The sequence below is a fragment of the Scyliorhinus torazame genome, chromosome 29 (genome assembly GCF_047496885.1).
Source record: "Scyliorhinus torazame isolate Kashiwa2021f chromosome 29, sScyTor2.1, whole genome shotgun sequence".
NCBI classification, from domain to species: domain Eukaryota; kingdom Metazoa; phylum Chordata; class Chondrichthyes; order Carcharhiniformes; family Scyliorhinidae; genus Scyliorhinus; species Scyliorhinus torazame.
The window spans coordinates 16,492,856-16,508,782 of record NC_092735.1 but is presented as its reverse complement, the minus strand read 5'-3'; the positions used below and the strand labels follow the sequence as shown (position 1 = coordinate 16,508,782).

Genomic DNA, 15,927 nt, shown 5'->3' with positions numbered 1-15,927 from the left:
ACTGAATAGTTACTTTGCATCAGTCTTCACGGTGGAAGACACCAGTGAGATACCAGAACTTCAGGAGAATCAGGGGACAGAGGTGAGTGTAGTGGCCATTACTAAGGAGAAAGTTCTGGGAAATTATAGGCCAGTTAGCCTGGCTTTGGTTGTCGGTAGGATTTTATAGTCCATTATTAAAAATGAGATTGCGAAGTATTTAGAAATGCATGGTGAAATAGGACTGAGTCAGCACGGATTCATCAAGGGGAGGTCATGTCTGACAAATTGTTAGAATTCTTTAAGGAGATAGCAAGGAAGTTAGACAAAGGAGAACCAGTGGACGTAATCTATTTAGATTTCCAGAAGGCCTTTGACAATGTGCCGTATAAGAGGCTGTTGAATAAGTTAAGAGCCCATGGTGTTAAGGGTAGGATCCTGGCATGGATAGAGGATTGGCTGACTGGTAGAAGGCAGAGAGTGGGGATAAAGGGGTCCTTTTTCAGGATGGCAGCCAGTGACTAGTGATGTGCCTCAGGGGTCTGTGCTGGGACCACAACATTTCACAATATACATTAATGATCTGGAAGAAGGAACTGAAAGCACTGTTGCTAAGTTTGCAGATGAAACAAAGATCTGTAGAGGGGCAGGTAGTATTGAGGAAGCAGGGGGGGCTGCAGAAGGACTTGGACAGACTAGGAGAGTGGGCAAAGAAGTGGTAGATGGAATACAATGTGGAAAAGTGTGAGGTTATGCACTTTGGTAGGAAGAATGGAGGCATAGATTATTTTCTAAATGGGAAAAGACTTAGGAAATCAGAAGCACAAAGGGACTTTGGAGTCCTAGTTCAAGATTCTCTTAAGGTTAATGTGCAGGTTCAGTCGGCAGTTAGGAAGGCAAATGCAATGTTGGCATTCATGTCAAGAGGGCTAGAATACAAGAACAGGGATATACTTCTGAGGCTGTAAAAGTCTCTCGTCAGACCCAGTTTGGAATATTGTGAGCAGTTTTGGGCCCCGTATCTAAGGAATGGTGTGCTGGCCTTGGAAAGGGTCCAGAGGAGGTTCGCAAGAATGATCCCTGGAATGAAGAGCTTATGGTATGAGGAAAGGTTGAGGACTCTGGGTCAGTACTCGTTGGAGTTTAGAAGGTTAAGGGAGGATCTTATTGAAACTTACAGGATACTGCGAGGCCTGGATAGAGTGGACGTGGAGAGGGTGTTTTCACTTGTAGGAAAAACTAGAACCAGAGGACACCATCTCAGACTAAAGGTACGATACTTTAAAACATAGATGAGGAGGAATTTCTTCGGCCAGAGGGTGGTGAATCTGTGGAACTCTTTGCTGCAGAAGGCTGTGGAGGCCAAATTACTGAGTGTCTTTAAGACAGAGTTAGATAGGTTCTTGATTAATAAGGGGATCGGGGTTATGGGGAGGAGGCAGAACAATGGGGATGAGAAACATATCAGCCTTGATTGAATGGCGGAGCAGACTCGATGGGCCGAATGGCCTAATTCTTCTCCTATGTCTTACGGTCTTATGGCCCTTACACATTTCCCTCTTGCAGTTCTGCTTTGCGCCAAAAGATGTCAGCCTCATATCATTTCACAGCAAGCCTCATTCAAGCTTGCTTATATCAGTGTTGATGTTGACAAGGGTCTTTCTATCGCCCAATTTCTCCAAATGATAGATATTCACTCTCCACCCTGCCCATCACAGGACCTTCTGTCATCACCAGCCAATGGTGCCCTTGCTGTTTCTCATCACCTTGGACATAAGACCATAAGACATAGGACCAGTAGTAGGCCATTCATAGGTACACATCTGCAAAAATCTGTCCTGGTCCACCCACGTCGACGCTACCACCAAGAAAGTACAACAGCACCTATACTTCCTCAGGAAACTAAGGAAATTCGGCATTCCCGTAACAGCCTCCCCGAACAGGCGCTGGAATGTGGCGACTAGGGGCTTTTCACAGTAACTTCATTTGAAGCCTACTTGTGACAATAAGCGATTTTCATGTCCACATTAACTCTTACCAACTTTTACGGATGCACCATAGAAAGCATCCTATCTGGCTGCATCACAGCCTGGTATGGCAACTGCTCGGCCCAAGGCCTCTAGAAACTTCAGAGAGTCGTGAACACAGCCCAGTCCATCACACGAACCCGCCTCCCATCCATTGACTCTGCTTACACCTCCCGCTGCTTGGGGAAAGCGGGCAGCATAATCAAAGACCCCTCCGACCCAGCTTACTCACTCTTCCAACTTCTTCCATCGGGCAGGAGATACAAAAGTCTGAGAACACGCACGAACAGACTCAAAAACAGCTTCTTCCCCGCTGTCACCAGACTCCTAAACGGCCCTCTTATGGACTGACTTCATTAACACTACACCCCTGTATGCTTCACCCGATGCCGGTGTCTATGTAGTTACATTGTGTACCTTGTGTTGCCCTATTATGTATTTTCTTTTATTTTCATGAACTTAACGATCTGTTGAGCTGCTCTCAGAAAAATACTTTTCACTGTAACACGTGACAATAAACAAATCCAATCCATTCGGCCCATCGAGTCTGCTCCGCCCTTCAATGAGATCATGACTGATCTGATGTGATAATCCTCAACCCCACTTTCCCGCCTTCTCCCCATAACCCCTGATTCCCTCACTGATTAAAATCTGCCTGTCTCAACCTGACATATTTAACGACCCAATCCCTACAGCTCTCTGAGGTAAAGAATTCCACAAATTCACTACCCGCTGAGAGAAGAGAGTCCTCCTCATCTCCGTCTTCAATGGTCGACCCTTTACTGAGATTATGCCCTCTGTCCTGTGACTCTCCCACAAGGGGAAACAGCCTCTCAGCATCCACCCTGTCAAACCCCCTGAGAATCTGATATGTCTCAACAAGGTTGCCTCTCATTCTTCTAAACTCCAATGAGTACAGGCCCAATCTACTCAACCTCCCCTCATAGGAAACTCCCGCCATACCCGGGTTCAACCTAATGAACCTTCTAGGATGCTAGCACTGAGACCTTCTGGCATTCCCTTGACTCTTTGATAGATCTCAGAGTGACAGAATCACAATAATACAGTGCAGAAGAGGCCCTTCGGCCCATCGACTCTGCACCTGCACATGAAAAACACCTGACCTGTCTACCTCATCCCATTTACCAGCACTGGTAGAAGGGGCTGATTTAGCTCACTGGGCTAAATCGCTGGCTTTTAAAGCAGACCAAGGCAAGCCAGCAGCACAGTTCAAGTCCTGTACCAGCATCCCCGAACAGGCGCCGGAATGTGGCGGCTAGGGGCTTTTCACAGTAACTTCATTGAAGCCTACGTGTGACAATAAGCGATTTTCATTTCACTTAGCCCATAGCCTTGAATGTTATGATGCGCCAAGTGCTCATTCAGGTACTTCTTTTGAGGATGTGAGGCCACCCGCCTCTACCACCCTCCCAAGAAGTGCGTTCCAGACCGTCACCACCCTCTGGCTAAAAAGACTTTTCCCCTAAACTCCCTGGCCCTCACCTTGAACTTCTGTCCCTTCGTAACTGGCCCTTCAACTGAGGGGAACAGCTGCTCCCTATCCACCCTGTCCTTGCCCCTCATGATCCCGTCCACCTCGATCAGGTCGCCCCTCAGCCTTCTCAGCTCCAGCGAAAACCACCCCAGCCTATCCGAGTGGCGAGAATGTGGAAGTCGCTCCCACAGGGAGGGGTTGGGATTAATAGTTCCGAGGCACTTAAGGGGGGAATCTGGTTAAACACGTGAGGGGGAGGGGAACAGAAGGATATGGTGATTGGGGGACATGAAGAGGGGGTGGGAGGAGGCTCATATGGAACATTGACACCGGCATGGCGTAGATGGGATGAATGGCCAGTTTCTGTGCTGTAACTATGGCATTTCTGCTCATCAGTACTGGAGGTCGGCTAAGCAGCCTGATAATTGAGCAACGGGGCAGGAGGTGAGCAGGTTTCTGCAGAGGTAGAGCTGGATCTCATTAACGTATGCGTGAAAACTAAACGCTGTGCTTTCGGACGACGTTACCGAGGTCAAGCACGTGGGCGAGAAATAGGGAAGGGCCAAAGATAGATCCTTGGCCGAATGTCAGAAGTCACGGTGTGGGGACAGGAAGTGAATGCATTACATGCGATACTCTGGGCCTGGTCAGATATATGAGAATGGAACCAAGTGGTGCAGTCCTACCTAGGAGAGTGGGGACGCATTGGAGGAGGATGTGGTGAACCGTGTCAAAGGTTGCAGACAGCCCGGGAATGATGAGGAGGGAACATTTACCTTTGTCACAGTCGCAAGTAAGTGTTCCTTCCGAGGTAGACAGACTGTAAATGATGAACTTTCACAAACTTCATTCGTGAACATAAAGGGATTTATTTACAGTGATCGTCAAGAGCAGCCGCAAGTTTGCAGCTAGCTCTGGAATGCCTCTGCCGTGGAGGACTCTTCCCCCTGGGATTGACTCCACACTCTGATTGGTCACGCAGACCAGGTGACCCTTACTCTGCTGTGTTGCCCTTAAAAGGACAAACACCACGGTGATTCAATAACCTTCCACATATAGGGAAATCTTAATATTGCGAAAAGATGTTGACATTACCATTTGCATCCTGGAAGGAGCTTTAAGTATGGGGCGGCACGGTGGCACAGTGGGTTAGCACTGCTGCCTCACAGTGCCAGAAACCCGCGTTTGATTCCGACCTTGCATGACTGTCTGTGTGGAGTCTGCACCTTCTCCCCATGTGTGCGTGGGTTTCCTCCGGGTGCTCAGGTTTCCTCCCACAGTCCAAACATATGGAACTGAGGTGGGTTGACCAGGCTAAAATTTCCCCTTAGTCACCAAAGGTTAGGCGAGGTTACGGAGGTACAGGGACAAGGTGGGGGAGTGGACTTAGCTCACTCGATGGTCTGAATATCCTCCTTCTGCACTGTAGGGATTCTAGGGTGTAAGTTAAGGTGACTTTGACAGCCACAGGCAGTGCTGGAAATGCTCTGGCATGCGACCGCTGTGACTGCAGCTAAGCTCCTTAGTGGACAGAAGGTGACTCAGGCATTGCTCCTGCAGGAGCCTCAACGGGAACCCACCAGACTAAACCACGGGTGTGAATGAAGCCAATGGCATCAACATTACCTCGTCTCAGCAATCTGAACGGCGTTTTTAAAGTCAAAAAAACAGAACCGGAAACCCGCTGCAATACCTGAGGTGTAGGTACACCCACAGTGCGGAAAGGGACAGAGGTCCAGGATTTTGACCCAGTGACAGTGAAGGAACGAACGATATATTTCCAAGTCAGGGTGATGAGTGACTTGGAGGGGAACCTCCAGGTGGTGGGGTTCCCAGGTATCTGCTGCTCTTGTCCTTCTAGATGTTAGCAGTCGTGGGTTTGGAAGGTGATGCCTGAGGAGCCTTGGTGAGTTCCTGCAGTGCATCTTGTAGATGGTACCACACAGCTGCCACTGTTCGTCGGTAGTGGAGGGGGGTGAATGTTTGTGGAAGGGGGAGCAATCAAGTGGGCTGCTTTGTCCTGGATGGTGTCGAGCTTCTTGAGTGTTGTTGGAGCTGCACTCATCCAGGCAAGTGGAGAGTATTCCATCACACTGCTGACTTGTGCCTTGTAGATGGTGGACAGATTTTGGGGAGTCAGGAGGTGAATTACTCGTCACAGGATTCCCAGCCTCGGACCCATTAATACCACAAGTTGTTGGGTGAGTTTATTACACAGCGATTCAGACACTTGACAGCCCAGGGTCAGACAGAAGTCCAATAACAAGTGAAGACTCCCTTAAATATTTCATTCAACAAATCAATGAAACTGAAGGAACAGCTGTCATCCGCCCGAGTCAGAATGCAGTTGAAGCAAATTGTGATGCCATTGTTCAATGGGTGGCACTCTGATTCCTGGATTCGACACCCACTCCAGTGTGGCACTGAGGAACTGCTGCAGGGTCAGAAGTGCTGCCTTTCGGGCGAGATGCTCCACCTTGGGTAGATGCATGAGATTGCACGGTGCCATTTCGAAGGGCATGGGCATTGCCCCTGGTGCCCTGGGCAATATTCACCCCTCAGTCAAAATCCTAAAAACAGGTGATTTGGCATATTCGCACAATTGCTGTTTTGTGGGAGTGGGTTGTGGGCAAAGTGGCTGCGGCATTTACTACATCACAACAATAACACGCTTCCAAAAATATTTAATTGTAAACTGCATCGGGACATTCAGTGTAAAAAGTGCTACATGTAAATGCAAATCGATATTTTTTATACTAACTGAGAAAGTATATGTAGAACACAAAAATGATATTTAAAAAACATTGCATCAGTTGAAAAGTGAATGAATTTAACAAAACTCAACATGATTTGTCATGAAAAGCGAATGAGGGAAGACAGTTGTTGGTAAGGGGGTGTGAAAGGCCTTCCCTTCATAAGCAACATGGTGCATCATCTGTCAGTGCCTGCTCTGAGTGGGAGGTGATGGGCTTGGGGTCACTGTGCCTCGGTGATGTATGTTAATGTCTTGTTCATTACATTGTCAAGGATAAAAGAAACAGGTGATGGATATTGTCTCGGAGCACCTATAAATAGGGGATCCTTCCATGACTGGTGGGCGCTACAGGGCCTAGGGTGCATCATCACCATTTTGTTTTAATTACACTGCCCCACCAGGGAATGATTTATCCGTTCCTTTATTGGGTTTTCAAAAGAAGCATTGAAATAGGGGATGGCTGGGACACTGGGTTGCGTGGGAGGAGAGCTCCGAGACTGAGCAAGTCATTAAACTCTCTCAATAAAGAACATCCCAGTGTCATTGTTTCACCTTCACCAACCAACTTGGATCTATTAATAGTCCGTGCTAACCCACAAGTAATGTCCCCATTTTTTCTCTGTCATCACTATACTCTGTCCCCAAGTACAATTATCAATGTCACCCTTACAAACATCCATGAAGCGGAGCTTTGGATATCCTACTGGACGGCACGCGTTTATCATTGACCAATGCCAGAAATTCAGAGCAGGACAATTCCGTGGTATGTGTCTGGGTAAATATCATGCTTCAGGTCTCTCAAACTAGCAGGATGTTACAGAACTGCATAAGGGCGGCAGGCTGGTTATAGAGAATACACTATGGGTGTATCCATGGTAGCTTGGACATTGGGCAGTCTGTAATATGGATGACCTCCAGTGCTCTACCACAGAATCCATCGTATGAAATGAAATGAAATGAAAATCGCTTATTGTCACAAGTAGGCTTCAAATGAAGTTACTGTGAAAAGCCCCTAGTCGCCACATTCTGGCGCCTGTTCAGGGAGGCTGGTACGAGAATTGAACCGTGCTGCTGGCCTGCCTTGGTCTGCTTTCAAAGCCAGCAATTTAGCCCAGTGTGCTAAACCAGACCCTACCCTTGAGAAGGTGACCATGCAACACGGTGCAACATCTGTCAGTGCCTGCTCCTGGGTGGAAGGTGATGGGCTTGCAGTCACTCTACGGTAACTTTGGCCGACGCACATTTGCTGATGTCTGTAGAGAACAATCCGTAAGAGGCAGCTGCTGATCGCACCATGCTGACATTCAAATTCAATAAAATTGAGGAATTAAAAGTCCAACGATGATCATTGTTGTAAAAACCCACACATTGAGCACCCCCCTGCCTCCCACCCCCACCCCCACCCAGAGGAAGACACATTGGTAACGTGGCAAAGCCAAATGATTATCAACCTGTAAATCCTTCCAGCAAATGTAAAAGAAGGGAGACCTAGTCAGCCATGCTTGATGGGGAGAGAAGGACTAGCGACCTGTGTGGGGGGGGGGGGGGGTGTTAATGGGCAGCTCTTTCTCAATTCTGTGGTCGGCGGTTCAAGACTATTCTTAGTCAACCGAGCGATTTGTCTAATAAAATACTGCAAGTGCTGGAAATCTGAAATAAAAAGGGAAATTGCCTGGTAAACTCGGCAGGTTTGGTACAATCTGCAGAGGGAGAAAGAGAGTTAACATTTCATATCTAAGTGAGCCTTCTACAGGACTCAATTCTGCAGAACCAGTTCTGTCGAAGGGGTCACCTCGACTCTGTGTCCCTCTCCACAGCTGCTGCTGAGTTTATCCAGCATTTTCTCGATCAGAGCAGGAATTTGTCTCGTTAGTTCTGACAATGAATGAGACTCCTCCATGCGGAATAGTTTTCCTTTGTGCCTTGTCAAGTGGTCTCTGGGGACCAATGTCTTTGAGCGCTGGTGGGGGGAACAGTATGTTTGCGAGTACAAGGGTGATGAACAATTTCAAACAACACCGGCTAGACCAACCCCAGATCTGGGCGGCACAGCGGTGCAGTGGTTAGCACTGCTGCCTCGCGGCGCCGAAGGCCCATGATCGATCCCGGCCCCAGGTCACTGTCCACTTTGCACATTCTCCCCGTGTCTGCGTGGGTCCCACCCCCAGAACCCACACTAAATTGCACCTTAATTGGAAAAAACAATTGGGTGCTTTAAATTTATAAAAACAATAATAATCCCAAATCAACCCCGTATCTGTGGGTCACCAGAGCCAGTCTTTTTCAAAAGCAAACTTCTTAGATTCAGATAGATTGCACTCTGTTATAACTTGTAAGTTAAGCCTGGAATCCATCAGCTTCTCCAACTCTTTGCAACCTTGGGGGGTGAAACAATTTGCTTGTAATCTGTGAAAGACGGAATGAAGAAGAGAGAAAAAAAGAAACAAGTGTTTAACATGGACCGTGTGTAGAATTCTTTCAGGTTAAACATGGATGAGGTGCCAGAACCAGGGGAATCGGCGGGGGCTGGCGTGAATCCCGCCCCCGCCGGTTGCCGAATTCTCCGGCACCGGATATTCGGCGGGGGCGGGAATCGCACCGCGCCGGTCGGCGGGCCCCCCCGGCGATTCTCCGGCCCGCGATGGGCCGAAGTCCCACTACTGGAATGCCTGTCCCGCCGGCGAGAATGAAACCACCTACCTTACAAGCGGGACTAGGAGGCGCGGGCGGGCTCCGGGGTCCTGGGGAGGGGCGCAGGGCGATGTGGCCCCTGGGGGTGCCCCAACGGTGGCCTGGCCCGCGATCGGGGCCCACCGATCCATGGGCGGGCCTGTGCCGTGGGGGCAGGCTTTTCCCTCCGCCTCGGCCATCACCTCCGCGATGGCCGATGCGTAAGAGACACCCCCCCTGCGCATGCGCGGGGATGACGTCAGCAGCCGCTGACGCTCCCGCGCATGCGCGGACCTCCGCCGGCCGGCGAAGTCCTTTCGGCCCCGGCTGGCGTGGCGCCAAAGGCCATTCCCGCCGGCCGGTGGCGCGCCAATCACTCTGGCATGGGCCTAACCCTCAACGTGAGGGTTTGGCCCCTAAAGGTGCGGAGACCGCACCTTTGGGGCGGCCCGACGCCGGAGAGGTTCCCTCCACTCCATCCTGCCGGGAACCTCCGCCCCGCTGGGTAGGGGAGAACCCCGGCCCAGATTGGAGAAGGAAGTGAGAGTGGAAATTGCAGAGCTGCTGCCCAGCATTTCCACAATCCTCCTTAGACACAGGGGTGGTGCCAGAGGGCTGGAGAATTGTAAACGTTACACCTTGGGGAGGCGCGGCGGTGCAACGGTTAGCACTGCTGCCTCACGGCGCTGAGGTCCCAGGTTCGATCCTGGCTCCGGGTCACTGTCCGTGTGGAGTTTGCACATTCTCCCCGTGTTTGCGTGGGTTTCACCCCCACAACCCAAAGATGTGCTGGGTAGGTGGATTAGCTGCGCTAAATTGCCCCTTAATCGGAGAATAAAAGAATTGGACATTTTAAATTTTTTTTTTAAAGTGAAGTACACCCTTGTTCAAACAAAAAGGGGTAAAGATAAATCCAGGAGTCTCCGACCAATCAGTCTCACCTTGGCGGTGGGGAAGCTTCTAGAAATGATTGAATTTATAGTCATTTGGGCAAATGCAGGTTAATTAAGGAAAGACAGCTTTGGAGGATATTTTGAGGATAAATCATTTTGAACTACTTTGTTTTGAGTTTTTTGATGAGGGACCAGGCCTCAACTTTTTTACAATTTATATAAATGACCAGAATGGAGGGACTGAAGTTATGGTTGCCAAAATGCATTTGGAGGCAATTCATGAGAAGGTTTACGAGACTAATACCAGGAATGACGAAGAGCCTCATGAGGAAAGGATGGCGAGGCGAGGTTTGCATCCACTGGAGTTTAGAAGAGTAAGAGGCGACTTGTTCAAAATCTTTCAGATCCTGAGGGGTGTTGGCAGAGTGGATGTGGAGAGGATGTTTCCTCTTGTGGGAGAATCTAGAACTGGGCGGTCACTCTTCTAACAATTAGGGGTCGCCCGTTTCAGACGGAGATGAGGAGAAATTATTTCCCATGAGATGTTTTGAACTCTCTTCCTCAGAAGGAGGTGAAAGCAGAACCATTTAATAATTTTCAGCAACGTGGATACGGAGTTGGTTTTGAGAGATAGGAAATTCAATTCCAATTCTCTCCCTGATCTTAATGGTACACTGAGGCAGACTTTCATCTGTTGCCATAGCTAGTTATTCGGGAACAGGTCAGTAGTCTGTCGCTATAGCTTGAGGGGCGCCACTCCACATCAAACAGGACCGGCCTGCAGTCTCTCCCACTCTTACTGTCAGTCATTGCCATGTCTGGAAGGATTTTCTAGGCTGACACACTCAACCTGTTGGATCGCGTTATGAACACACCTTCCTTGGCCATGAGGTCCTCCGGGGGGGGGGGGGGAACTCCAACCTGAACCTCTGACTCAGAGGCAGAGCCCCACCCATGACTCCACAACACCGAGTGACAGGAAATAGAGTAGTGGCAAGTGGGTGTTTTGTAGGCCAGAGGTAGGTTGACAGTGGAGTTCCCCAGGGATGGGTCTTCGGACGCTTGATCTTCCTAATTCATATTAATGACGTAGACCCTGGTGCACAGGGCACGATTTCAAAACCTGTGACTGGCACAAAGCCCGGATATTGCGAGCCATGAGGAGGATAGTTCAGCCCCTCAAATGAGCCCAGGCAGGTTGGTGGAATGAGCAGGCAAGTGGCAGGTGAAGTTTAGTGCAAGGAATTACTCGTTTTCATAGAATTATAGAATTTACAGTACAGAAGGAGGCCATTCGGCCCTTGGAAAGAGCATCCTACATTAGCCCACACCTCCACCCTAACCCTGTAACTCAGTAACCCCACCTCTTTGGACACTAAGGGGCAATTTAGCAGGGTCAATCCACCTGACCTGCACATCTTTCGACTGTGGGGGGAAACCGGAGCAGCCGGAGGAGACCCACGCAGACACGGGGAGATGGTGCAGATTCCGCACAGACAGTGAGCAAAGCCGGGAATCGAAATGGGGCCCTGGAACTGTGAAGCAACAGTGCGAACCACTGTGCTACCATGCCGCCCCTTGGTCGGATGGCCATAGAGAGGCAGACAATGCAAAACAAACGGTACCAATCCTAAAGGTAGTAAAGGGATTTGGGTGTAAATGTGCATAAAACTTTGAAGGTGACAGGACAGTTGAGAATGTGGTTACTAAAGCATCCTGGCCTTTATTAATAGAGGCACATTGCACAAGGTGAAGGAGGTTGTATAAAAACATTGGTTTGACCTCAACTGGGATATTCAGCGGAATTCTCTGTCGGCGGGATTCTCCAGTCCGCGGGTTTCCCGACGGCGTGGGGTGGCCACAATGGGAAACCCCATTGGCCGGCTGCAGGAACAGTCGACTGTCTGAAAGAGCACCTTACCTAGGCCCACACCCCCACCCCATCCACATACCCCACCCAACCTTTTACGCACCGAGGGGCAATTAATCACGGCCAATCCACCCAACCTGCACATCTTTGGACTGTGGGAGGAAACCGGAGCACCCGGAAGAAACCCACGCAGACGCGAGGAGGTAGTGCAAACTCCACACAGACAGTCACCCAAGGTCGGAATGGAACCCGGGTCCCTGGCGCTGTGAGGCAGCAGTGTTAACCACTGTGTCGCCGTGCCGCCCATCCGGCTTTCAAAAGGGAATTGGATCATTATCCAAAAAGAAAAAACTTGCAGAGTTATGGGGAAAAATTACAGGAGCCACACGAGGTGAACTGCTCCTCCAGAGGGTCAGAATGACGCAATGGGCCGAATGGCCCCCATTCTTTGCTCCAACTGTTCTATGACTCCATAATATGAATTATCCATGTCGGTGTGATCAAAACTATTTAGGTTATCAAATAAAAACAGAATATATTGGGAAAACCCAAGTAGGCCTGGCAGCATCGATAGAAAAGGGAATAGGCGTTAATGTTTTGAGCCTTTCTGACTCTTCCTGTGGGGGGGAAATCCAGCTTCCAGGTGGAGAGAGGGAGAAGGAATGAGAGAGAAAATCAGAGAGAGGGGATGGCAGATAGAGAGCAAAAGGGGAGTGAAAAGAAGGGGGAGAGAGGGAGCGAGAGAAAGGGAAAGACTCACACAGAGACACACAGGAAGAGTGAGGATAGAGGGAGAGAGACAGAGGTGGAGAGAGAGAACCAGGAGAGAGAGGCAAACAGAGAGAGGGGGAGAGACAGGAAGGGCAAAGATTCAGAGAGAGGCATACAGGGAGAGTGAGGAGAGTGACATAGGTGGAGAGAGAGTGAGAGAGAGAGAGAGGGAAACAGATAGAGTAGGACAACGAGGAGAGGGAGGAATAGAAAGGGGAAATATTCAGCACACAGAGAGAGTGAGGAGAGAGACAGACAGACAGAGAGGTGGAGAGGGGGAGACAAGGAGAGACAGAGAGAGACACACAGGGAGCGTGAGGAGAGAGAGATGCAGAGGGGTGGAGGGGGATAGACAGACAGAGAGTTGGAAAGGGACAGACGGACGGAGAGGTTGAGACAGGCAATGAGAGACAGAGAGAGAGGGACAGAAAGAAGAAAGATTCTGAGAGAGGCACACAGGGAGCATGAGGAGAGAGAGAGGTGGAGAGAGGGAAACACACATTGACGTGCTTGTTAGGTAATTTGGACATTCTGTATTCTCCCTCCGTGTACCCGAACAGGCGCCGGAATGTGGCGACTGGGGGCTTTTCACAGTAACTTCATTGCAGTGTTAATGTAAGCCTACTTGTGGCAATAATAACGATTAATTAATCGAGGCAGCGTTTCTCACAGACTGCGGTTGATAAGTGAAAAACGAAGTAGAAAACAATCCAAACCCTTACACAATCTCCTCCAGATTGGCACAGTGCAGAACAAGATGGCGGAAGTGCTCCAGAGAATTGTCCGTAAACCCATTAAAGGAAAGGTCCAGGAACCTCAGCGTGTTCTTCACACAAAGAGAGGAAACTAGGTCCTCACAACACTCATCTGTCAGATAATTTCTCTTCAGGCTATTCGACAAAAGAGAGAGAGAGAGTAAGACAGATACAAAGGCAACAAAACGACAGCGGCCAAGAGAGTCACAAATGGATGAGGAGAGAGGGAAGGAATGAGAGAGAAAAAAACAAAGAGAGGGGATGACAGACTGAGAGAGAGAGCGAGAGAGAGAGGCGCAGGGAGGGTGTGGAATGAGGGCAGGCGGAGAGAAACAGTGAGGAGAGAGCCGGAAAACAAATTCAGACAGGGACACCGCAGGAAGAGTGAAGAGAGAAGGGGGAAGGCAGAGAGAGAGGTGGTGAGAGAGAGGCAACGAGAGAAAGAGGTGGAAAGGGGAAAGTTTCAGTGAGGTGGGGGAGAGAGAGGGGAAAGAGAAATGGAAAGAAAGAGGAGGAGCCAGGAGGAGGGAGAGAGGAGGGAAGCCGGGGGGGGGGGGGGGGGGGGGGGTGGAGAGAGTAGGAGAGAGCAGGAAGAGAGAGCAGGAAGAGAGGGCGAGGGGGAAAGAGAGGGGAAGAGAGGGAGGAGGGGGTAGAGAGAACAGGAGAGAGCAGGGAGAGAGGGCGAGGGGGAAAGAGAGGGGAAGAGAGGGAGGAGGGGAAGAGAGGGAGGAGGGGGTAGAGAGAACAGGAGAGAGAGAGCAGGGAGAGAGAGCAAGAAGAGAGGGCGAGGGGGAAAGAGAGGGGAAGAGAGGGAGGAGGGGGTAGAGAGAACAGGAGAGAGCAGGAAGAGAGAGCAGGAAGAGAGGGCAAGGGGGAAAGAGAGGGGAAGACAGGGTGAAGAGAACGGGAGAGCAGGAGCAGGGAGAGAGAGGGGGAAAGAGAGGGGAATAGGGAGGAGAGAGGAGAGGGAGGGGAAGAGAGAGCGGGAGAGAGAGCAGGAAGAGCGGGAGAGGGGGAGGTGAGGGAGGAGGAGAGAGGAGAGGGAGGAGACAGAGGGGAGGAGAAAGAGGAGGAGTGAAATGGGAAAGAGTGAGAGGGGGAGAGAGAGAGAGGAAGATAAAGAAGGGGGGAGAGAGAGAGAGTTAGACAGAAAAAGAAAGGTGAAAAGAGAGAGAGCCAGCAAGAAGAGAGAAAGAGAGCGAGAGAGAGAGAGACAGAAAGAAATGGAAAAGAGACAAAGCGAGTTGGAAAGAGGGGGGGTTGTGTTGGGAGAAAAGTCAGGCAGGGCAAAGGAGAAATGGGGAGAGACATAGAGAGAGATTGAGCGAGAAAGACAACAAGATAGAGAAATAGAAAGTGAAATAAAGAGAGAGACCCAGAGATAGAGTTAGAGAAAAAGAGGAAAATGGAGGATGGAAAAATTGATTGAGAGAAATAGAGACAGGTAGATAAATAGAGTGGTAGGTAGAGAAATAGAGACACAAAGATCAAGAGAAACAGAAAAAGGCATGAAGAACAACAGATAAAAATATGAGGCAGCCACAGATGCATAAGCAGTTTGAGAAAATCGTGAGCTATACAATTTCCAAGATTACTAAAGGGGAAAGAGAGAGAGGGAAATAAAAAAGAGAAAGATTGAGGGAGGGTTACACAACAATAAACAAGAAGATTACTCATAAACAATGTCAGAATTAAAACATTCTACAACAAAATTATTAATTATACGTTTTCCAGCTTTTTTCATCTTTCTGAAACGCAGTGTATTATCAAACAATGTAATATTTTATCAACTTACATACCATGGCTAAACATTAATGCTAACAATTCTTATCAAAAGTCAATCTGTAAAATAAAGTTTTGTTTAATACAGAGATCATGTGACACACTCAGATCTGGGTGATTGAAGAAACATGCGACGCACTCAGATCTGGGTGATTGAAGAAACATGCGACGCACTCAGATCTGGGTGATTGTAGAAACATGCGACACACTGGGATCTGGATGATGGTAGAAACATGCGACACATTGAGATCTGGGTGATTGTAGAAACATGCGACACACTGGGATCTGGATGATGGTAGAAACATGCGACACAATGGGTGTGTGTCACTGTAGAAACATGCAACACAGGGATCTGGGTGACTGCAGAAACATGCGACACGCTGGGATCTGGGTGATTGTAGAAACATGCAACGCAATGGGATCTGTGTGACTGTAGAAACATGCGAGGCAATGGGTGTGTGTCACTGTAGAAACATGCAACACAGGGATCTGGGTGACTGCAGAAACATGCGACACGCTGGGATCTGGGTGATTGTAGAAACATGCAACGCAATGGGATCTGTGTGACTGTAGAAACATGCGAGGCAATGGGTGTGTGTCACTGTAGAAACATGCAACACAGGGATCTGGGTGACTGCAGAAACATGCGACACGCTGGGATCTGGGTGATTGTAGAAACATGCAACGCAATGGGATCTGTGTGACTGTAGAAACATGCGAGGCAATGGGTAGTGGGTGATTGTAGAAACTTGCGATGCAATGGGATCTGGGTGATTGTAGAAACATGCGACACAATGGGATCTGGGTGATTGTAGAAACATGCGACACACTTGGATCTGGGTGTTTGTAGAAACATGCGACACACTTGGATCTGGGTGTTTGTAGAAACATGCAACACAATGGGATCTGGGTGACTGTAGAAAAATGCCA

The 15,927-nt window shown here is 49.3% G+C and overlaps 1 protein-coding gene across 1 annotated transcript in view; it reads right to left on the bottom strand.

The window, feature by feature from the left end:
- Window positions 1–6,133: 6,133 nt before the first annotated feature.
- The window catches only part of LOC140403895 (NACHT, LRR and PYD domains-containing protein 3-like), a 62,526-nt gene continuing 52,732 nt past the window's right edge, over window positions 6,134–15,927 (bottom strand). The window contains exons 12-13 of the mRNA XM_072492117.1: window positions 13,183–13,350; window positions 6,134–8,662 (exon numbers count right to left, since the gene is read on the bottom strand). Coding sequence (XP_072348218.1) covers window positions 8,521–8,662; window positions 13,183–13,350 — 310 coding nt within the window. The 3' untranslated portion in view covers window positions 6,134–8,520. The remainder of the gene's footprint in view (window positions 8,663–13,182; window positions 13,351–15,927) is intronic.